Below are 24,476 nucleotides of genomic sequence, written 5' to 3' on the forward strand. Positions count from 1 at the left end.
TGAGTGAGGGGCATGGGGGCCATGGGGAGTGACTGGGGAGTGTATAGATTGTAATGTTACCCCAAGCCCAGGAAGATGAGGAACTGTATTCCAGCCAGACGGGCAGTGCAGAGAAGGGGGGAGGGAAGACGTATGTGGTCCTCCAGCCAGTTGTCAAAGGCGGGCCGAAAGCGAGCGGGAGATTTGCCTTCCCGGAAGCAGACTGCTGTGAAATTTGCTGTGCAGCTCGATATGACCTACAATGGCCTGAGGAATCATTGTCAGAGATTGCCTTGCGACCGAAGCCTGCAGGATAGGCTCTGGACCCACAGCTGAATTGATCTCAAACCTCACCTGTAAGGTGGTAATCATTTCTGATATTGGAATGCTGCTTAGACAAGAGCTCACACTGGTAGGTGCCCTGATGGTCAAGGTGAAGAGAAAGGATGGAATATGGATGATCCACCCCCATGGTCAGCTGCGTGAATTGATCCACCTGCTGTGTTCTGACCTTTAAGAGAATTCCACACATAAAGCTGCTTGATTTCTGGTATTAGGAGTGACTAACGATTTCTGTCTTAATGGTCATGGTAGTAGCGTTGGTGTTAAACACAGCTTCTCGTCTTTACCAATAATTAATAAATACCTAGATAAATATAAATGATCTCATTTTAACTTCATTGTTCTTTTCTTGCCCATTCTCCTGGGGAAATAAATTCTAAAAGCAGCCACTCACCTTTTCAGAAAAATGCCAGACAACCTCTGTGTCAGCTGGCAAGTGAAACAGTAGACAGTGCATCACCGGACATCGCAGTGCATCACCGGACATCGCAGTGCATCTCTGTCCTGCTGCTCTCTGACACTAGATTTTGTTTCAAGCAACCAACTGAGTACAAAGAGTCACAGTCATAAAGAACTCGACTGGTTGGTTGAAACAAAATCTTGGTCTGGATTTTTCCTTTGTGGATCTGAAATCTCCACCTCTGTCTGGTACTGCCATGAGTATCACATTGAGTCTGCCTGATCCAATATGTTTACTTCAGGGAAATTATTCCTAAGAAAAGCTTTCCACATTTATTGTGATTCGAAGACTTAATAATGGCCTTTGAGAGCTGGAGAACAATGCATTAATTTTGTCACAATGAATGAATATGGGGGCGGCATGGTGGTGCAGTGGTTAGCACTGTTGCCTCACACCTCTGGGACCCGGGTTCGAGTCTCCGCCTCGGTTACATGTGTGTGGAGTTTGCATGTTCTCCCCATGTCGTCGTGGGGTTTTCTCCGGGTACTCCGGTTTGCTCCACAGTCCAAAAACATGCTGAGGCTAATTGGAGTTGCTAAATTGCCTGTTAGGTGTGAATGGCGTGAGAGTGTGCTCTGCGATGGACTGGCCTCCCATCCTGGATTGCCTCGTGCCCATTGCTTCCGGGATAGGCTCCGGACCCCCCGCGACCCAGTAGGATAAGCGGTTTGGAAAATGGATGGATGAATGAATATGTGTGGGAAGTAAGAATCGCTCAGTAGATTTCAACGTCATAAAGAACACTTTTGGATTTTCAGTGTAGAAGGAATTGTATATATTAATGTACCTTATTAAGAAACCTATGTTCTATAAGTGGAGTAAAATATATAAGAATATCCATATCTTAAATGCTTTATTTAAATAAAAGACCAAAGATTTAGAAAAGATGATTAAGATTTATTGATTAATTATTACTACTGGCTGTTCAAATGTAAGGCTCCTCCCCTTTGTCCCAGAACCTCTTATCTTTTACTTGGGCCAGTTCTGATGATGAAAGGCCAGTGGAAATAATGACCTTTGCCCCAGGCAGTGGCAAAATGGCCACTTTGGTGGCATACATATATCTTACATTTATCTAGAGCATTCTGGAGAAGGTCAAACTACTCGTTTGTGCTGCAGGGAGCTAGAAAGCAGCAGAGGTGGTCCTGCTCACGTAATCTTGTGGCAGAAATCGCTGGGTCAGATCAGGACATGACCAACACCGCTTAAGGCCATTCTGACATTTCAGTAATAAAGGACAGTATTTCCTTAACAGTTTTCCATTCATCTGGGTTTTTATTTGCAATCATACCATATATTTATACAACCTTGTCTCAAAAAATTTAGGATGCTGTGTAAAACATAAAAACAGAATACAATGGGTCCACCTTCACGGATGGGTCCACCTGGGATGGTCTTTCCCAGAGTTACGGTGTGGAGACGCCCCAGAGAGGCCTGCTGCTACCCGGACTGCTGCTTACCCAGAGTGCAGCATGGGGGTGGATCAGTGATGGTTTGGGCTGCGGCATCATGGCCTTCCCTAGGCCCACTACTTAGTCTAGATGGACACCATCACTGCCAAGGACAGCTAAACCATTCGAGAGGACCGCATTCACCCAGTGGTTCAAACATTGTACCCTGATTGTGGTGGCATGCATCAGGATGATAATACACCAATTCACACAGCAAGACTGCTGACAGACTGGTCTGATGGACATGGAAGTGAAGCTGAGCATCTCCCATGTCCTGCACAGTCACCAGATCTGAATAGTATTGAGGGGTGTTTTGGAGGAGCAAGTCAGGAAACGTTTTCCTCCACCAGCATCCCGTAGTGACCTGACCACTGTTCTGTGAGAGGAACGGCTCCAAATCCCTCTGGCTGCCGTGCAGGACGTGTGCCTGTCATCCCCAAGACAGACTGACGCCGTACTGGCTGCAAAACGAGGCCCTACACCATACTGATAAATTACCGTGGTCTAAACCCAGGGGCTTCAGCTTCATTGTCCAACACGTGTTTGCATCTCACAAATAACCGGGTAAAATAGTGATGTAAAACTATGTAACCTTCTCGCCTTTTTTGTCACTCCATTGACTTACTTTTATTTCTATGATTATTTTAAAAAATGGTGCCACCTGCTGACAGCTTCAGCAGAGCTACATTTGACTGAAATTAGCAATCAATGGAAAGTGCATAATATACACATAGGCATCCCAATGAAAGTCATTCTCAGATTGCTGCAGAATCTACAGGCTGGAGCAACACTGTCTTTCAATAAACCACAAAGCACTCAAATGTTTAAAGATAAATTTTATTAGATTTTTGTTTTGTATTTTTCACCTTTGCAATAACACAATCAGCAATCAGATATCAGGTATAATTACTTTGTGTTCCAGCAAACTCAACAGGAAGAGTGGATTTTTGCTTTTTTTAAGCTAGCAGGTTGTTGCATTACTTAAGTCCATGTCCCCCCCCTCCAGTACAGTCTCACCCATCCCACTGAGAAAAGTATGCAAAACAGAGCAACAGTAAGGTAAGTGACAAACATGTAAGATACAGGCACGCACACACACTCTGCTCTCTCCCACCCCCACACCCCAGCAACAACTTTGGTATTAAAGGGATTTAAGCAAAATAAAAAATTCCTATAGCTGAGATCACACAGTAGTTTCATTGAAACAAAAACCCCTAGTATTGATTAGACGCATCACCTTCTTCATGTTGATTTGCTGTTTTGATCATTTACAAAAAATTGAACTCTTTTTAGCAAACAAATTTGAAGTCAGACATGCACAAAGAAAGGGGTATGCAAACCTGACCGATACAAACACCCCAAATGTTTGGGGATCGGCATCAGCGGTCTTGATGTTCGGGTAACCCCTGTCACTTCCAAAAATGCAATGACAACATTTGAAATGACTAGCATATATGGAAACAGCTGATCACATAAAAGCACACAACGTTCTGCAGTTACAGAATTCAAAGCTGTCAGTTCATGAATGTCTTGGTTTAGTTTGTTAGTCCTAATTACACACACATTGGGTGGGGCAACTCAATAATTGCAAGGTGTGGAAAAAAAACACATTTCAAGAATGTTATCATATTAGACTAACTCTGATAAATTACTCTACATTCCTTACTAATTGGCTGTGATAAAAAACACACCTAAAGCAAAGATCAATACTGTAAAGATGGACACTTTGTTTTTACAGTCATCCCTGTCTGCTATAATGAAACAAAAGATCTCTTGCAGCTCTGTAGACAGAACCATTAATGGGGCCTAAAGACAAATCAAGTCTACAGATTATGCACTTTAAAGCACAGATTCAGAACCAAGTAGACATCAAGGGTCAGAGGAAATATAAACACTTTTAGCATAAGAATCATTGAAACATGACTATGAACAAGCAGTCAGTAGTGACTGATCCAGTTACTCTACCTTATGAGTTCAAGAGCCCAGAAATAAGTGGACAGCTTTGTAGTTAAGATGTTTTTCTTTAAAAAAAACAAAAAAAAAAAAAAACAAAAAGCAAATGGAGGGCCACCCTACCCAGCGTCAGAGAATGACATCGCCGATCGCCCGAATGGTTACTGGACCATCATGCTGAAACACCCACAGCCACCAAGCTTTACATATTAGCACTGTAATAAGCCATGTTTACTGAAGCCATTCAGTTCACAGCCAATCTTTAGCAGATCCACCACCATGCTGTAGCAAGTGTGAAACGTGGCCTAATTAAGGGTGGATGTGTGGGGGAGACGTGGTCGCTTCAGACATCAGCAAAATAAAAGAAAATTCCTGCATTAAAGCAAAGGTTTATTTGGTCACCATAAGGAATAAAAAGGGTGTTACGTGACACCATAAACAGGAGCAATGCGTGAAGTTCCTGAAGGTTCTGTGGGAATTACCAACTTGAGGGTAGACCTGACGGCTGCGGTGTTTAATGCAGTCTCTCGGATAGGGAGCGGCGATACGCAAGGCACGGTCATTTTGGCTAGTTTCTCTCTTACATAACAGTGGTGAAACGGCTCTCACTGGAGAATGGGTGGATACTGTGTTTTTAATGGAGGCAAGCTGTTAAAACTCATCCTACAGGTCACCTCATGCTGCCAAGCACATACATATGGGATGTGCGACTGGTCCACCACATCCCAAGTGGGGCTACAGAGCCCAGAGTGCCAGCTTAACGGCAACGCTGCACACGCATGACCCAGAAACACTTTAAGGCCAAAACAAGATCACTGTACTTTATTTTCTTTTGAAACAGGTTTTGTTTAGACTGCAAAATGTTTCACACTCATCTACTGCTATACATAGAGGCCTAGTCAAATAAAAGCACATTCCTGCAGATTTCAGAAAGCTTGCTAACATTGAACACACTCTAAAAATGATTGCACACATCACATGACATTTTTCACACTCGTCCCGTTTGACAAGAGCACTAGACGCTGTTAGTAAAGACAAGCTACCCCGAGGCTTTGCAGCACACCTGCTCCACTTCATACCAGTTGATGCACCAAAGATGCTGTCAGCTAGTCTTAAACCATATAAACAAAGAGTAGTACGGAACACTATTTCACACTACTAATGAAACAAAAACCTGTACATAAACAGCATGGTACATAAGGATAAAAAAGAAAAACACTAATCAAACCTAGACTTTTAATCAATGACAGCTGCTCAGATCAAGGTTAGGTCTACTGGATCTAACATTAATTCATGATATATCGCATGGCTAAGTGCCAAACCATTTTATGTCAGTGAAGGTAAAAGAAACTTTGCCCCAAAAGATCAGAAATCTAACAGAAAAAGGGCCATCTGGCCTATACACAGAGGATGGAACAGAGTAACCATGGTGAAATGGCCCAGCTTGCCTTTGGTCTTGGAAGTACTTAACCTGGTTAAGAACAGTGAGAGGATGGTGGTGGTGGTGTAAGAAATAAGTAAATATACCTGTGATAAGAAGCCTTTTGGTTACCCTCCGACACTCATTTGGGGGGAAGAGCAGATGAATATATAGGGACACAACACTCAAAAGCATTAGGTGTGTCCAGCCATTGCCAACACACTCCACTTTAAAACGATTTTTCCATAACAGTAGCGGCAAGACATACATATGATACTTAGACAAAAAAAAAACACTTCATTTATTTTCATATATTCCACTTTAAATATAAATATATATACTTCTGGGGAATATGAATATCTGGGATCCCCTCACCAAAGCATCGCCCACTCCAAGCCCATTGGGACCATGGGAAACCCCGGATCACTGCCTGGGTTACCATCGGCAACAGGAGAGGGAATCTCATCATAGTGAACGGCATTCCTGTTCACAGTCAGCTCCTTTCAGATGGTCCAGACCATCACTGAGGAAATGTTTAGTCTTACAAACAGACCCGACTCCACTCCAAAACTCCACTCCAGTTTATACTTTTAGCACTGGACTCCACCAATGTCACAGCCATAACGGCAGAGCTGAAACTGGCCATTCCTACTAACCCGTTTGGTATATCTGTACCAATCTGGCATCCAAAACATCAGCATCCACTAGCACTACTAAAATTACCTTTTTTTTTGGGGTGGGGGGGGGTGGATACACAAATGCCCACAGGATGTAAAAACCCAAGAGGGAGGATCTTCAGCAGAAGAGTCTACAGCTCCCTGCCATGATTAATGTGCAGATTTACTTTCATGCCAACAACAATGAACTGTTTACTGGTCTTCAGAGGCTCTCATGAACACGTCCAAGAAGAGAACGCACTTATAACGATAAGGCTTGAGCGCGCTGAGCCAAATCGAGGTTTGCACTACGGAGCGATTACCAGTGCAGCATTTATAGGATACAGACTGAAGCCTATGATCTCTCTATGGGCAAAGTTGTTAGAAATGACTGACATGCTGCAGGGAGTGACATGAACAGCAATCTGTCATGCAAACCAGGCGATCGGTGTGGCTGCCGACATCACGGCCCAAAGCAGCGGCCAGCTCAGGCCTCACATCTAGGGCTCAACTGTGGAGAGAAATGGCGTGTAGGAGGACCATCCAACCCAATACAGGCCTCCTTTGATTTTACAACCACCGGATCCCTAAAGCAAATGACCATAATCTGATAATTAGGGCACCCCCCCCCTGCTGCTACTGATCTAAACAGGAAAGCAGAGCGGTTCAAGAACGCATCCCACCCCCACCAGAAGTGCCGCGGCAAGTTCATCCCAGCCGCCGATACTCTCTGCTCTTAGAGGTTGCAAGAGTAGCTGAAGCAGCTAGTCTGACCCAAGTGTGCAGAGTTGCTGGGATGAGTCATGTCAGCGCAGAAATGAGGACCAAGCATAACATCAGTAAACACCTGATCTTAGTGGATTAACCCGGAACTACTTCTGAATTATTGTACCAGCAATTGAGAGACCGATTAGAGGATGCAGCTTGTTAGTGTGACAGAGAGACTGCCGATTACACCACAGCTCCAACAAGATGGCCAGCTCACGGGTAACACCTCACGCCCTCCCCGAAACTCAGCCACAAAGTTGTAAACACTAATACATTCAATAACAGGAGAGAGGGAACCCAAGGGAGACACAAGATGGCATCAGACATGGTTATGTCACCGGAACAACCGGACCTGTTCATGACAGGCTCATAACAGTGGTCCTGCCGGATGGGAGCAGCTGAGCAGTGGTGAGATAGCAGGCGCTCTGAGAGAGGGCAGGGTCTCCAGTGGTGGGTGGGACCTGCTGTTAAAATGGGGCTGTTTCTGAGGTGGCTCTGGAGGGTCTCAACCAACAATCCAACTGGTGAAAAGCAGGGCACTGACTGGAGGTGCAAGACCCACCAGTATGAAGCTGAGTTCAGGAAGGTTTCCTCCATGGCTTCTGCTTTGGCAAACAAGCCAATCAAATCCCTACCCAGACTCCACCCCCCTCCCCCAGAAACAGTCCCAAACCCACCGACTCAAGTCAGATTCAAAACTCATTCACATTGTTGCCAAATTAACTATTACAAATTTGAGTCACATTTCATCACGGAAGATTATTCTCTTGTTCAGGTGAGACCAGTTCATGTTCATAACTGCAGGTTTTCTTAGTGCTCGTCTAAACTTTCACCCAAAAGGTAAAATACAAAATGCTTATTTTTTTCTCCCCAAAGGAACCGGCGGCGACCCCACAAAAAAAAAAAAAAAAAACACAAACCCCACACACATGGATCCTGAGGACCGATTCCTCAAACTAAATGAGATGAGTTCACCTCCCTCCTCCATCTACTGCCTTCCAAAGTCCACACCTCTGGATACCATCTTCTGCTGGTTTTGTAAGAAGATTCCCAAAGGTTTCCACACCATTCAGGGAGGGAAATAACGCTGTCTTGTTAGGATCAGTCGCTTTTAAATCTGATAATATATATTTTTATATATTCATCTCTGTGCATACATGTACATTCGTTCTTCAGTTTTACTTTGGCGATCTTGGGGGGACATTCTGCTCTTTGCCACTGCGCCTGGGCCCCCCCTGCGGGGAGGTACGGTGTGCTAAGGGGAGACGTCTCTGCTGATCACGCAGTTTGAGGCCCGTGCCATTGGCCTGGGGGGGCCCGTTGCCACGGTGCGAGCCAAGGGAGTCGCGCTGTGGTCGGACCTCAGTTGACTTGCCTCCCACCGGCCTCTCAGGGGTTTTATCTGGTCGTTCTCCGGGGCCATGCCCAGTACGTGGCCGGTCCGCAGGACCATGCCCGCTTGCATCTTCTGCCTTGTTTACCCGGAGCTCCCGCAGGGGCTGGGTGGGGGCAGCTGCAGGGGCGGTCGGAGGGGGAGGGTCCTTGGGCGGTCGCTGACACACCTCAGCATAGCTTAACTTGCGGGGCTCCTGTTAGGAAGGTCGGACAGAAAATGTCATGCAAACACATTGTTGCAAAGAACAACACACCGATGGAGAGATTCAAACTTATTTTAACAAAGACATGAGAAGAGGGAGAAGTGGGTGGAGAGACTTACTGGTGTGCTGTTGCTGTTTGGGGCCGAAGCTACGGGACCGGCACAGGCGTTCGGCTGGCTGCGTAAAGCTTTAGTGGTGTGGGCTGGCTGTGGGAGCACTGGCTGTGGGAGCACTGGCTGTGAAGAGGGAGCCAGGAGGACTGTGGAGTTAGCAGCTGAAACGTGGGGAGGGTCTTTCTGGACTTGGGGTTCAGCCTTCTTTTCCGGATGGGTGACGCTGTAGGAAATGAAAAAACTTAACGCATTGATCTGGGAGCTGAACCATAAATAAATAAATTAATTAAACGCACAGACCAATCACACAATGTCACATGTTAAGGCTAACCAGACTAGCAGCGCAATCTGTCCAGTGAGGCATCAAGTCCGTCCAGACGTGTGGGCCCCTTTGGCTATTTAAGGACAAGGATGACTGAACTACTCTTCCCAAGGCTGGAGGAGATGAATGACGGGGGGGGGGGGGGGGGGTTGTTTCAGGCAGCCACAGAGCGCTTTGGGCTATTTAAGGACAAGGATGACTGAAATACTCTTCCCAAGGCTGGAGGAGATGAATGACGGGGGGGGGGTTGTTTCAGGCAGCCACAGAGCGCTTTGGGCTATTTAAGGACAAGGATGACTGAAATACTCTTCCCAAGGCTGGAGGAGATGAATGACGGGGGGGGGGGTTGTTTCAGGCAGCCACAGAGCGCTTTAGGCTATTTAAGGACAAGGATGACTGAAATACTCTTCCCAAGGCTGGAGGAGATGAATGACAGGGGGGGGGGGGTTGTTTCAGGCAGCCACAGAGCGCTTTGGGCTATTTAAAGACAAGGATGACTGAAATACTCTTCCCAAGGCTGGAGGAGATGAATGACGGGGGGGGGGTTGTTTCAGGCAGCCACTGAGCGCAGGGTCATTTCAGACATTTGCTGAAATCTGCAGCCTGACCACTGGGGATGATGGCTGGACAGAGGCAGCTCCTACCTGGAGCCCTGAGACTCAAAGGCTACTGGCACAGGCTTGCAGATGGACTGGGCTGGACCAGGAACAGTGATTTCCTCCTCGGGGCCACTGGTGGAAGTGACTGGGGAATCCTTGTTTCCATCAGGCTGTAGAGAACAACACATTTTACACGTCTGAAGACCCAGCTACATGCCACCTGCAGCAGCGGCAGGACACACCACTCACCTTGTCCCGGCTCAGACCTCGCACCACGTCCGACAGCCGGTTCTCCAGCACGGGTTCCTCCTGGGTGCTAACTACGCAGCCAGGCAGGGGTGGGAAGTTGGAGGTGGCCAGATCAAACTTGGGGGGCGGAACCTTGACCTCATTCAGAGGGGGCAGTCTCTGCAAAGAGCAGACATGCGAGGGCTTTAAGCAGCCAGCCAGTCTGTTACGCGTGGGAAGGGGGGGCAGGAACGGGACACTTACCACGGCACGTTCATCGTCTCGCCTGCGACGCATGCCTCGTGGAGCAGCTCTCCTGCAAGAGACGCAAATCACAGGAGAAACAAGCTCAGGAACTTCAGCGGGACACACTGAGAACGTCAGGCACCAGAGTGCGACCCTCAGATCTCATAATCTTGCAGCTCATTGGGAAGGGCAGCAGAAGGTAGCTTTGGGGAGGGGGTAGGGACGGAAAGAAAGGACAGAATGAGGTAGAGAAAAAACAGGAAGAGAGGGAGAAAGAGGTAGAGCCAGCTATTCCTTTTACACCCGAAAATCCCTCCATGTGCCATTTTGTCATCACTGGGTCAGCACAAACCAAAACACAGCAAATATCCTGCACCAGATCAACAGACTAACTTACTGGCATCGTTAAAACTACGTAGCCCAAGTGGCCCACCGCATCTGCAAGAGAGCCTACCTGCCACGGCCAGCCAGGGTGATATCGCCGTTAGCTTCTGTGGTGGGTAGGTGGCCGTCCTTCGAGGGGAAGGGGAGGTTCAGCTCAGCTGGCACCAAAAGGGCCGCCCCGGCACGTGTTGTGGGTTGAGGGCTGCGAGGCCCATCCGTCAGGGGCAGAGGCGCAGTCGAGGTTGGGGTCCCTTCACTAGCTCGCTGGTGGGGCTTCACATGATTCCTATGTAAGGACAGAATGCATCAGACGCCACGCTACATGCCAACTGGGTGCGCCGGGGACTAGTCTCGAAAGAGGAGTGGGCGCAGTCCAGCACGGCTGTGCCAGTTCCTCTCAAGCACACTGTACGCACTGCTTTACGGTTCAGTAGAGCCCCTAATTAGGTCCAATTAATTGCGGAATTTCTTCAGTCAGCTTAACAGCCCATTAAAAATCACCAATTTGCTGTGTGTTCTCAAAATGTAAAAAAATGGACAAATTTGTCTCTTCTGACGATCAACAGGGTAAATAACCAATAATTATACAATTTTGACATTCAACAATGATTAAGGACAGTGTTTCTCAACCCAGTCCTCAACCACCCCCCGCCCCTGAGCACACCAGAACCAGACAATGAAGAATCAGAAATACATGGTATAAAAGTGTGTTGGTAGTTGGGAGGGATCAAAAATGTGGACAGTCTGGGGCCCCTCCCCCGAGGGTTGGGTTAAAAAAAAAAACCCAAATTTGGAAGAATGATTACCAAATGGAATACTGTTTAAAAAGTTACACAAAATCAAACAGGATTAATTGAATTAATAAATAATGGAGAAGGGGATCTCAACTGCACCAAAAACCAGAACACAGTGAACCATGAAGACCAAGCAAAGCATGAAATATTACACATTCAGAGTAACCTGGACCATATATGCAAATAGGGCTGCCACTAACGACTATCGACTTTTACTGTCGATTAATCAAAACGATAAATTTTCCTCTAGATCATTTCATTTAAGTTACAGTTTACTGTCAAAATAAATGGTATGTTATTGCAGGGCTTACAGAACTACACGAACATGAACGTTACTTATGCCCACGATTTGAAAAGCAGGTGAGTACACCTAGGGTGTTGCAGCATACTGTGATGGCCAGAACCTGTATAATCTGCACAAATTCGGGAGTTCCCCATGCTTATTAAGTTCAGCTGAGCAAACCACATGCAACTATTTTGGTATAGAAAGTCAAGAAATGGACAGTTCAGCAGCTAATCATCTTTTTAAAGAGTAGATAGTGGTCAAGCAATGAAAGTGGGGGGCTGGTACTTTTTACAGTTTAAAGTCATACTTTTTGGTAAATAGTTTGTTTACTTTCACATTTTTTTTAATTTACAAAAATACTGAGTCTGAAGCCCAACATGCACAAACACTGGCATGGCCGTTCAACATACAATAAGGCTAGATTCTAGCCTAAACATTTTCTCAAACACTTATTCTATGGAGATTCTATGGTAGCAGACAGACAAGTTTAATAATGGCTTTAATAATGAAGGATTTTAGAAGCTACAGTGACAAAAGGTATTGAGAAGCTCTCCATATCAATGGTAATTTAATAAACATGGAGACAGCACTCAGGCTGGATTTCCCTACTCTGACGGTCCATCATCCAGAATAGCGCCTGTGCGTTGCCTCTTCAGAGGCTCGTGCAGCATCACATGGAAACTGTACGGTGCACAAACCAGCTTTTTGCTTTGTGAACTACTCCCAGAATTACTGATACTGAAGGAAAGCATTTGTTATAATGAATTGAAATATTTTAGAAATTGAAGATATTTTCATTGAATTTTTTTTAAAGATGCACCAACTCATTTTCAGCATGAAGATCTTGGACTATGTCAACTAATCACGGCAGCCCTACATGCAAACATGGGACATCCATGCTGAGGAGATGATGATGATGGACATGAGAACATTGAGCGTAATACAGGTCAGATGGAGTAAAAGGGTTTATCACATCACCAATAAAACAGACAGGCCTTAAGAGCTTATTTAACACAACCACCTCCAAACACCCGTCTATAACTGAATGAAGAAAGAACGGAATTTTGAAAAGAAAAAAAGAGGGGAAACTGTGAAAATGATCGTGCTAATGAAAGAGTGTAAGTGTGAGCCAAGCCGGCCCGATCTTACAGGGCGGAACCCAAAGCGGCAAGCAAGACAAGACGTTTAGTTCATGTTTATGATGAACATGGACAGGTTATGGAGGGGGCTGGAAGGGTCACTGCAAGTACCTGAAGGCATTTATTACATTCTTTCTGGAATACAGGGGGACACTGGAACAGCAAGAGAGAACAGGGCAGGGTGTCAGTCTGGCCAGAAGGGTCTTTAATTTACCACATCACATCAAAATCACACCTAATGGAGGCATTGGGGGGGGGGGGCGGAATCCAGAAACTACACAGAATCCAGGAGCCTCAGTTAACACAATGACTTTGCGGAAGCTGTAAAATCTGAGAAGATGGTGGTACAGATTAACATCTACCCATCTCCTTAACCTGACAGGCAAATAAGTAACGTGTCAAAAGCCACACCTGGTCAGACGAGTACTGGGACTCACCGGTTTCTGTGGAAGGGCCGCCCGATGCTGAGGGAGCCAGAGGTAGCTTTGTAAGTGCTGGGTGAGCTGAACCCGTTGACAAAGCTACCATTTGGGAAGGGAGCCTACAGGACAGAAGGCGAGCGCCGTTAGGGGAGAAACATGAAAAAGCATTAACTGTGGAGCCAGTGCAGGAAGACGGAGCTACGCCGTTAGAACATGGCGACTCCGCACTCGGCCCGTTTCAGCTTAGATTTAGGTTCTAACTGATCCACCCATAGGGTCTCTAAAGCATATTAAAGCACAGAAGACGCTGCCAGAGATACATCAAGTGGTGAAAACGTGGCTCTGTAATTTGGAACAGCGCAGCTTGACGACTAAGTAGAGGACAGAGACCCACGAAAGCACACATGCATTCAGGCAAACTAATTCTACTAGCAGCTCAAAGCACCTCTTCTGAAATCTTGGGAAAGGAAGAGAGATGACAGTCTCACCAAGGGTGTCTCAAAGTAGGGCGTCGGCGAGGGTGCCCACGCCGGCGGGACGATGCCATAGAGCGGGTACTGCTGCTGGGGGCCGTAGAGCTGCTGCATGAAGAGAGGGGAGCTGTACTGGGACGGAGACTGGGACTGAGGCGAGTACATGCTGGAGTCCAGGCCACGGTAGCCGTTCTTGGCAAAGAAAGTGTTGATGGCCTTTATCCGAGCCTGGGACAGAGAAGAGGAAGGGAGGCGTGAAGAAGACTATAGGCAGAGCATGACCCGGCAGCTCAGTTTCACAGCAGAAGTCAAGCAGAGAGCCTCTAGTCATCTACAAACCGTACAGATCGTCAGCAGGGCCTCCTCACTACACTGAGATTTAACTGAAATTCGCACACAAATTTTCTCTGTAGAGTTAAAGGCAACATGAAGAATGTTGTTTCCTGGAGCTCGAGACATGAAGGTTAGGAAGTTGGCGCTGCTCGAGCGTCAGTCTTAGGCTGCGCTTGCACAATATCTCCAAGGGTACTAAGCTAGAGTGCTGGCTGGGAGGGGGGGAAGCTGACCCCACCCTCTTATCAAAAGGGCAAAGTGTCAAGTCAAGCTAAGGGCCATTCCACAAGCACAGGTCCTGTTCCAAAGCCCTGCCCCACCCACACTCACCATGATCGGTTTTCCCTGAAACGTTTTCACCTCTTCCCTTAAGTATCTGTAAGCCTGAGAACAAACACAAAGCCATCAGCTTTCCCTTGAACAGTACAACCACCCCCCCCATTTCACCAACACACACAGAGGTTAAATGCATTGTGAAACACCCAGGTAAGGTTTACCTGCTGGGCATCCGTATCAGACTGGAATGTAATGTACCAGTTGTTGTTGTGGGCAAACTCAACACTTATGACCTTGGGACAGCCGTCATTTTTAAAGAGAGCCTCCACTTCCTGAAAGTGGAAAGGAGAACAGGCAGCTGTGTTGAGAAGTCACACTCCAACAGACAGGCCACAAGATTATAGATTAATTTGAAATTAAAAACCATTTGCATGGAATATGTGCAATGCTACTGGAAGCTGAATAATTTAGCGATGCACCGAAACTTAAAATTCGGCTGAAAAAGCCAAAAACGGATTTTTTCAATCGGCTGAAAGCTTTTGTAGGTCGAAATTACTGACTGAAATTGTGAAGTTTAATACAAGAGCTGAAATTGTTTCACCTTGGTTGATTTGTATAAAAGAGAATAAGTTATTATGAAAGAGAGGAAACTTTGACGAACATCACCACTAATAAAACACAACATACAATTACATAAATAAATTCATAAAGCACTTTGAAAACAAACTTGCTTATAGCACAGACAGCATCTATTTATCCAATGTTTCAAAGCAACAATATGACCTCAAATCATTATCGCGTATCTTTCACTTTTTTGGATGGTGACGGTATTATATTGCGGTTAATTTTTTCAAGCTTTGGGAGGAGTAGCATGTTGCGTTTCTGTAAATTTTAAAACTATACATAATATATTAAGTACACTTTAACATGGGTATGGGCAGTTTTATTTCCAAAAGACAAATTGTCATAGGTTTTTTGTTTTAAAATTGTCGGAACAAGCTGCTTGTAGGGTGTGCAAACTACCCCAGCACTACTAATGTCGCCAATTGTAGGTTTGTAATGAAATAATATATCTTTGTAGAATATAGATTTCTAGCGTGACTTTGAAAGTGAGTGTCACGCCAAATGCGCAAGATTTGGCAACCCTGAAAACATACGTTTTTTTGTTTCACATGGTTTGATTTGTATAAAAATACAATTGTTAAAAAGGGTCAACTGTGACGAACACGAAATCACCAATTATCTACGTCCATTTATCCAGCATTTAATAAAATACTGCGTTTGAAAACTTCAGCTTTAGAATTTCAGAGCAGCCACTCTGTTAGGAAGATGACAGCATTTTGTTAGATTCGCTGCTGTTATTAAAACTAATGGCACATTAGTGCAAATAAAGGGGCTACATTCGCAAAACGGCGTCTTGCTTGGCGTTAGTTTGACGTTCACTGGCGTGGGAAACAGGTGGTTCTAGTGCTGACTGGGTAGTTCTGCCTTTTATCACACACCTCGCATGAAGGCAGTGGTGCGTATATATGCTGATTTGGCGAGTGTTATTTAATTTGCTACTATATATACACATACATATGTAACCAGGTTATTTTGTTTAATGTGTATAATTACACAAAATCTTTATTTTCAATTTGTTAATTTGCTATTGCTACACTTGATCGGAGTGAGTTTAATAGAAAAATCGACACATCACAGATAAACCAGTTACATGTACTATTTAAGGACAAGTATTTAGATTACAAATGAAGCCTTGAAGAAAATAAAATGTTTTATTTTTATAAATATGCTGTTGTATAATTAAAATGAATTCTCGCGGTGTTAACAGTACAGTGTAAATCCATATCGTGGCAGACAATCACACCAGTAATGACTGACACCAATGTACTGCCCGCCCCTAGGAATGCTATTTAAATCTACTTTGTTGCAGGTATTAGTCATAAATTGATACGGAATACTTAGACGGGAGTGAAAAAGCAGGTTTTTTTCCCCAGAGAGCAGATGTTTAAAGTACCAAAGGCGTATAAGTTTTATCAGAGCCATCATTAGGACAGCGAGTCGCCTGAGTGAGGCAGCAGCCAGAGGCATTCCTGCATGGACATCAGTCCGAGGAGGACCAGCAACGAAGTAATCATGGGCACAATAAAGCATGTGATGACCTAAGAGTTCATGTTGGAATTGCCCATGTTGGAGGGCCAATTCCAGAGTCAACGGAACTTTAAGGTATACAATAAAACCAAAGAGCACCCCCCAAAGCCTCAAACAGTCCAGCCCATAAGTAAGTGTGTGCATGTGCATTTCAGCTGAACTTCCAACTGCGTGAACTACACACACCCAGGCACGGGGCAGCCATGCTTAATCTTTCAGAGGGATAAGTGGGAACGGAGCTACCAGATGTACCTTGACATACTGTCATTTTTAATGAAAAGCAAACGGAAGGAAGCCTTTTGCAGACTTTTTGGAATTCCAAAAAATTATGTTGTGCAATTCAATCAATAACGGAAAGCAAAAATGAAAAGCTCAGCTGGAGAACATGCAAGCTGAAGCTGTGAACCTCCCAGATCCAGCAGACGTACCTCTACAGGTGTGGTCTCGGGCACCTCCCTCAGAATGATGATACAGCGCTTGTGGTTGGGACGGACCTTCTCCCCCTTCTCATCCACCTGCACCATGGGAGAGGCTGCGCACAATCATAAGACAAGTTAGCTGATATATTTAAGATCTGAATGAGAACCACCCCAAATGGCCTATTGTTGACAGTGCCAGGGGTGGGGGGTGAAGGCACCCCTTCAGTACATCAATAAAAAGGGACAGGACCCACACACCTGTGCAGCAGCCCTCACCACACCGGTCCCCCCCAGTAGTACACAGACCCCTCAAAAGCTTGACGCCACCATTAGATTCACCAGTCCCATACACACATACTACATCCCACTAGGCACAACCTGGATCTGGACAATATGGATAAAAGGTAATATACCAATCTCTGCTGCTTGAAATCCACCGATACTGCATCTATATGGCAGAACCCTAACATATTCCTACATAAAAGGGCCATATTACCTCACCACATTTAGAAAACAAGGACAATGAGGTCAGTTGTGTTTAACCATCTACCATAACAGTAATCAGTTTCCAGTATTTACCATATTCTTAAATGTGTGACAAACCTGGAGACAAAAAGTACACACCGTAACAGACTGACATGCCAAATCCTTATGCTAAAACGTGAAAAAGCATGTGTACAAACAGCTCACTGAAACGTTAAGTACAAGACCAAAATACTCACTAGTTCTTCTGTTGTTAGGGCACTAGCCTGTAATATCAACCTACAAGTCTTCATGCTTCTTACACAGCTACTATTCTCGAATGACAGTCCCCCCATTCTCCAGGACTAAACCCACCCCATATACACTGATTTTTATGCTTGACCAAAATCATCATCACATACCAAGAAATATGAATCGCATGATCTAATGCCAAACAGGTGTTCAGTATCACGGTTGTTACCTATTCACGACTGAAACAAGCCATGTACTTTGTGGCCGAACATGCTGGGTGGGAAAGGAGTACCAGAAACATCAGGAGGTCTTAGGCCCGTCCGTCGGCCAGACGGACTCACCACGCAGTACGTCCAAGATGAGGTCCATATCGGTGGTGAGAATCTTGACGTCTTCCATGCTGGCGATGGTCCAGATGGGAACGAACTGGTCACTGTCCATTTGAGACATCAGGTACAAGTCTTTGGACAAATTCTCTCTGCAAGAAAAATCGAGTCATCTGCTTTTTAGCAGCCGGCACAGGAACAAGCCCAGTATAACAAACTCCCAATCAAAAGCTATCAGACCCCCCAGCTTACCTGGAAAAGCAGAACTCCAGCTGCTTCTTGAGAGATTCACGCAAGTTCTCTGGTGAAACTGGCTGCTCCTGTGATACATCACCTGCCACAAGGAAAATTAAATATGTATTTTATGGACAGAAGCATGCAAATTCCCCTTACATCACATTACATTCAGTTAAGCAACATTTTCGCCCAAAGTGAAAGCTTGGCCTAAGAGCTCAAGGGAGCCACAGAGACGATTACTTGACAGGCCATAAGAAGTGAATGCATGATGCTCCAGACAGGCACAGATTTGTAACTTACTGAGATCCACATTGGCCCCCCCATACTCATACAAAGTGTGTTCTGTACTGACCAGCAAGCCCAGACACTGGCTCGTAGACTGTAAAGGCAAGGTCGCCATTGACGACAGCCTCAGACAGAGAGGGCGAGCCGCCATCTGCAAGGTGTGTCAGCTCCCCACTGCCAGGTTTATGTTCTGCAGGAGGAGCCTCCGAAAACCCTAGGAGGCAACAGGTCAATAAGTCAAGTACACAACTTTTTTTGACTCTCGAAAGGCTACATCCAAAGTCACACAAATCATTAAGAACCTGCTTTGCCCAAACCTCCAGTGATGTCAGTGGGGGACATTTGCTGCCACTGGGAACCGTCACCGCCGTCAACAGGAGCTTCACTAGGAGCTGATGAGATCTCCTGCCACACCTTGGCATTAGGATTCAGGCCAGCTCCTTTAGAGGTGACCTGTGACAGAAGAGAAAATATCATGCACCTGCTACTTTTTACCTTCTTAGGTCACGTGACTTATTACCAGCAACCACTTACATAAATCAATATAAAAACAACCAAAGACATTTTAGACGCGTGTCACTTGACGGTCACTTCCCCCACTAGACACTGAGGTTCAGCCTTATCAGAAATTCTATCCTTTTAACTAGACGAGCAGTTCCTTCTTTGAAAGATTAACAAACAGCTGAAAAGGAAGAATGTTATATGTTACACTTAAGCTGAATTCAGCTGAAGATGGCATTTCCCTCTCATTTTAACCCACACGCCTGAAGGGACATTATGACTGTTAAAGGTGCAATTACCTTCCGAGTATTACTGCAGACAGTATTCCTTAAACAGCTACTTATATGCAAAACAGTTGAGAAAAGTTTTACAGCCAACTCCGTTCAAAATATAATCATCATCTTAAGGTCTATCAAAATCTCAAGAGTTCCACATGACTTTAGATGATAGTACCTTGCACTGCGCTTGCCTAGCAGCGCTACAGAACGGCATGTCGGAGCAGGAAACGTCAAACCTTACTCAGCACTGTCAGCAGACTGATTCGCATTAACATGATACCGCTTCCATTGCCTAAAAAGCCAGAGATCGGTTAAAATTTAACAACTGCGTCTTAATACTAAGTTAATTCGGCAGCCATAGTCGGCTATTAATAACCAACAACCAGAAGGTTAATAAGCACTAACTAAGAAGCTGGTTAAAGACTGAACCAACACAGAATCTTCAATAATGTGTCGAAAACGATAAACCTGCGAAAGCTATGGCTCCCGGGCACCACGCGGTCTGTCTTTCGAACTTACTGGCACGACGAGCCACCACCATTACGCAGCATTTACCGGTCGATACGCAAGTGGCCACCTCGAAGACATCTAATGACATCTAAAGTGTCATTCTTACGCTTCCTTAAAACTGTGGAGTCAGATAAAATACACACAAAATATAAAGAGGAAAAACTCTGCCTGAACCCGCCGAAAATCGCCCATTTGCATTTAATTTTAAATCTCCAAAAGCGTTTTATTCAAACTGGCCACCTCGTTCAGAGAATCGTGCGATCCACCGTCTACTTATAAAGTCCTTGCGAAAGTACGGCTTACAAACCTCAAGCAGTAGCATGTCTTCCCCCTTCTATGAGATCTATAAATTGCCAACGTGAGCATCAATTAAAAAGCTATCGGCGGAGAAATCCAAAGCTCAAAAGCAAGATTAAGGACAAACTAACACCTAGACGGTGCGGTCCCAGCCGGCCTAGGAACTCAAGGACTCCGCCCCTTACCCTTTATAACGTCTGCTCCACGTGATGCAGCCACCGCAAAGCCATTGGTAGAGGAGCCCCAAAAGACCGGCCCCTTCCGGCGACTGAGCGGCACATGGAAACGGTATCGGGAAACGGAACCGGAAACTCCCCTATTCGTTCGTTGCGTCACGTGATAAGTACAACAGGCACGACTATTTTTTTCTGTACGTAAATGTAGAGAACTTTCATATTCTCTGGACTAAGGTAGGAGTAGCGACTATGTTGGTAGTTCTGCGGACTGAAGCATAAATACTTAGTGCTCCTGAAAAATAACTCCTGACAATTAGATTACTTACGGGCATAAAAAGCAGTAAAGTAGCTCTTTAAGCTCCTATTAAGCTTTACTTGTACAGCATAGGCTCTTAAACTGATGCCTTTCTTTCTTAAACTGATACCTTTTTACATGGCATTCTAAACTACATTACAGTAGTTTAAAATAAAACCAGTAAAAATAAAAATGAAAACTGAATTACATTAAAAATACAAGGATCAAAATGTTGCACACATTGTGTCGTTTATAATTTATGCACTTAGTAGGTAACAGGTGGCATAGTATTTGCGTGGAATTGCTGAAACATCAAAAGCATAAACAAGTATTTACATTCAGAGGAGAGTTGACAGCTACAGATCGAGGGGTGATCTGTAGCTGTAAACTCTCCTCTGAATGTAAATGTGAATGTCATTACTTTGCTTCAATGTGGGCAAAATCAAGGGGGTAGCATTCTCCAAATATATGGTCATACAGAGAAGCCTGCAGACAAGCAACACATAACAGGCATGGTCACAGAAATGTTTTTTTTTTGGGGGGGTGAAAACACAAACTCCCAATATAAATTGCAGTGGTAGCGCCACATATTTTGGCAATGGTTGAAACAAGTCTGATCTCACACACACACACACACACACACACACACACACACACACACAGCAACAGAAAGATCCTGCTGTCTTGTCCACTTGTATTCCTACTCAAACATACAAATCAGATGCACTGAAAGTTATATGAAAGAAAGTTGCCCGAAAGTGTCAACTTGGTACCAGCAGAAAGTTGAAATAAAAATGGCTGTAGAAGTCGGGATAATTATGATACATTTGTTCATACGAATTCCAAAGATTCATTTTCACAAACATGCTACTTGCATTACCATGGAGTTTCATTTCCCAACACACATCTAAGACCAGGAATCATTCTTGTAACCCTACGTTGAACCTTTTCCAAGGCAGCAATGTCCTGCCACAAGATAGTGCCGGATAAAATACAGTGCAAGTAAACTGTAAAGCCAGCTTGTCAACACCAACACTGTACAATGTCAATTATGAAAAACTAATGGGAAATGGTGTAATCAAAAGTGTCTATCAAAAATTCGGCGGGGGGAGGAGGGGCCATGTCATCTAAGGTTAAACGGCAAAGAACCTCTTGGTTCCACTTAACATACATACATCTGTAAACCAGCAATGCTGCTCTTCATTTTACGGATCGTGTACTACAAACATGCCCATTAATTAATAACTGGAAATTCCTACACCACTAACTTACAGGACTGACAAGCTGATGAATGATGACGTGCACTGGATGAGACTCCAGTGAACACCAAAGAGATCTGTGGGGACAAAAGAGGCACTTCCAGTAGCCAGTCCTTAGGACCAACTATTTCAGAGGTGGATTCAAGGACTGAAATGAAGAAATGGCATGTATAATTTATACCAGAGAATTCTTTAGTGGCTTTTTGTTACACGGAATAATGCAGCAGACGAGGCTATGCTATGAACTATAGGCGTTTTAAGCTAAATATACAAGGTCAGGGCACTTGTGCCAAATTCAACCATTTCTCTTAATTGGTTTGATCAGATAGATTCTGCTCCATCAGGGATAGAGTGGCTGCTGATATGACGTCTGAAATCATGAGGGAGGGACACGAGTGAACTGAAGTTTAGATTGGTATTTGAATAAATATTTGCCCATACGGAAAGCAGGTCAAGCCTACAGAAAAATATGGAACGGCCAGCAGTATATTACTATTAAAAATGTACTTGGACCAACTTGTAAGAACATTCTACATATCTGTTTGATAGTATTGCTTTGGAAATATGGCAAAACATCGAATGTTTGGAGAGTAAACTTTGCTGTGTTCTGCGGCCATGTAGATATGCACTTTTAAATGAAGTGTGGCCACGGCTTCTAACTCCAAAATGACTTGTACCTCATTAATAAATGATCCCGTGCATAATAAATTATAAATGCCTTGCACATCGGTACTTGTAGTTTGTGCTAATGACACGAGGGCTGCCTGTAACTGTGTTCTGCGTTTTACGTGAACAGTTTTAACGAATGCACCTTCTGTATCGTACCAACGAGATTACAGATCTGTGGCAGATAACGTTCACGAAGAGGCACATTAAGCTGTCCCTGGACTTTGTCAAGCTTACTAATCAATAAGAACAAGATAATGCATACAAGTTTAAGACGGCAAACACGGTAGGTGGCCATGAGGTTAGGGGACAGATCGGTGCTGGGCTGGTCAACGCAATGTCATTGAAATGCAGCCAAGTCAGCAGAGTGCACGCCTAGCTAATGTCAAACAGGCTAAAGGCCACAACAGGCCACCCGCACTCCGCGCGCGCGCGCGCACATACACACATGCAGTTCAGCGTCCCCTTACTTTTTTAAACCACAACCAACTGTATAATGCATCACTGTACAGGAGATCGACCGGTTAGCTGCAACGGGGGCCTAAATGCACAGGACAGGCCTACGGGTCACACCAACACCCAGGGAGGACAAGAGGTGGTTATTCTCTTCGCACGGCACCTCGCAGGGCGCGAAGGCCGGAAAGGGGAACAGATATACGTTTGTATACGAATGTCACCGACGAGCAGAGCCACATGTCTAGCGACTTTCTAGGTCACTTGAGAAGCCGGACATCTAAACTAAGGGAAACAGCAGTGGAAATGGACCCGGTGAATGTTTCAACCGCGAGGTCCCCCCCACCCCGAGCCGCCGTCACGATATTAGCCCGCTAACAGCCAGCGGAACAATCCAGCACTTCAGCTAGCATTAGCACTAGCAATATCACTGCCGTCATATTTAGCATTAGCATCACAGTTATCGCTAGCATTAGCGGAACCAGAACCAGGCCGCGGGTTTGCACGTTTCCAGAGCTGGCAGCTTCACAGTCCAGCCAACATCTGACCATGTAGTTTTCTTTCCGAGCCTTACACGTTGACCGGCTGATTAATTAGACTGGATTTTTGAATGAAACGTTAAGAAACGCGCTACCATATGGAAAGCTCACATCATGGCTCACTCGGGGGTTAAATAATGCGGCGGTCCGTTCGCTCGTTTCGTCGTCCCCGGGGCATTCGCTGGGGTATTTCCTTACCGGCAACAAGGTGCACCGCACCGAACTGAAATGAAACACCACGGAACCGACCGGGTCATCCGGATGGAGCCGGAACCTACAGCTCGCCAAGCTGACATGTCCGGCGCTGCCATAGATGACGCGGCTTGCACGTCCGAACCGACACCTGCCTTCTATATTTGGAGTTGCGATCGCCCCCGAAGTCATGTTCAGCCGGGAGGGGGCCAAGCTTATTCGCAACTAGGCCCAACTTACCATGCCGCCCTGGCGTTCGCTCCTATCGACCGCTGTTTCCGTCGGTCCTCCGGTGTCCGATCCCAGCTGGCCCTCCTCCTGCTTCTGCAGCCCTCCGTCCTGCTCCGAACTCATCGGCCGCTCCTAGCTCGCCGTTCCTCCCGCCGCCGCCGCCGCCGCTCTCTCGTGGCTCCCCCGCTTGCCGTGATCCCTCGCCTCGCCGGGGCGAATGCAACCGGACCCGCCGCTGTCTCCTACTGCGACCGGCTCAACCGCAGACTGGATAAAGTCACCGTCGAAACGAAGAGGCAAAGACTGGACGACGCAAGGCTCGTCTATCGTTCTCCTGACCCGTTAGTTACCCCTTGACAAACCGCATTCATGGCCGGGCGACGAAGCGGACACAAGGGACACGCACCATTACTGAGCCCCGCTGACAGACACTAATTTACACACCACCACCGTCCCAGTAGCCAGCGCGGCCTGTGCTCCGCCCCGCGTACCCCTTCCCTAGTAACGCCCCGTGTACTGAAACCGCCGCATAGCAACAGCGCGTGACAGTTGCCGGTGTGAGCGAGGCCAAACTTAACTAGACAGGGAGTAATGTGGTACCGCCATCTGACGTGGTGGTTCAATATCTCTCTGAGCCCAAATATTACACATTAGGTTATTACTCTGTTGTAGCATGGGTAAAATCTAACTCTAAAGTCATAATTA

General features: G+C 45.6%; 1 protein-coding gene across 6 annotated transcripts; it reads right to left on the bottom strand.

Moving 5' to 3' along the window:
• Positions 1 to 3,053: 3,053 nt before the first annotated feature.
• On the bottom strand, positions 3,054 to 24,278 carry LOC125723525 (la-related protein 4-like). Of its 6 annotated transcripts, none has more exons than XM_049000195.1 (17): positions 23,781 to 24,278; positions 18,677 to 18,827; positions 18,442 to 18,588; positions 18,105 to 18,186; positions 17,868 to 18,004; positions 16,822 to 16,925; positions 14,464 to 14,574; positions 14,297 to 14,350; positions 13,649 to 13,861; positions 13,176 to 13,279; positions 12,850 to 12,891; positions 10,590 to 10,805; positions 10,154 to 10,205; positions 9,911 to 10,069; positions 9,707 to 9,831; positions 8,747 to 8,963; positions 3,054 to 8,618 (listed from the first exon to the last, which is right to left on the bottom strand). In XM_049000195.1, the coding sequence occupies exons 1-17, from the start codon at positions 23,892 to 23,894 to the stop codon at positions 8,208 to 8,210; spliced, it is 2,439 nt and encodes an 812-aa protein (XP_048856152.1). In that variant the 5' UTR covers positions 23,895 to 24,278; the 3' UTR covers positions 3,054 to 8,207. The 6 variants fall into 6 exon arrangements, with proteins under 6 accessions (XP_048856152.1, XP_048856153.1, XP_048856150.1 ...); XM_049000196.1 differs by having other exon boundaries at positions 18,692 to 18,827; positions 23,781 to 24,277; XM_049000193.1 differs by lacking the exon at positions 23,781 to 24,278 and adding an exon at positions 23,547 to 23,739 and having other exon boundaries at positions 18,692 to 18,827.
• Positions 24,279 to 24,476: the final 198 nt, after the last annotated feature.

This window comes from Brienomyrus brachyistius, unplaced genomic scaffold (genome assembly GCF_023856365.1).
Source record: "Brienomyrus brachyistius isolate T26 unplaced genomic scaffold, BBRACH_0.4 scaffold50, whole genome shotgun sequence".
NCBI lineage: Eukaryota > Metazoa > Chordata > Actinopteri > Osteoglossiformes > Mormyridae > Brienomyrus > Brienomyrus brachyistius.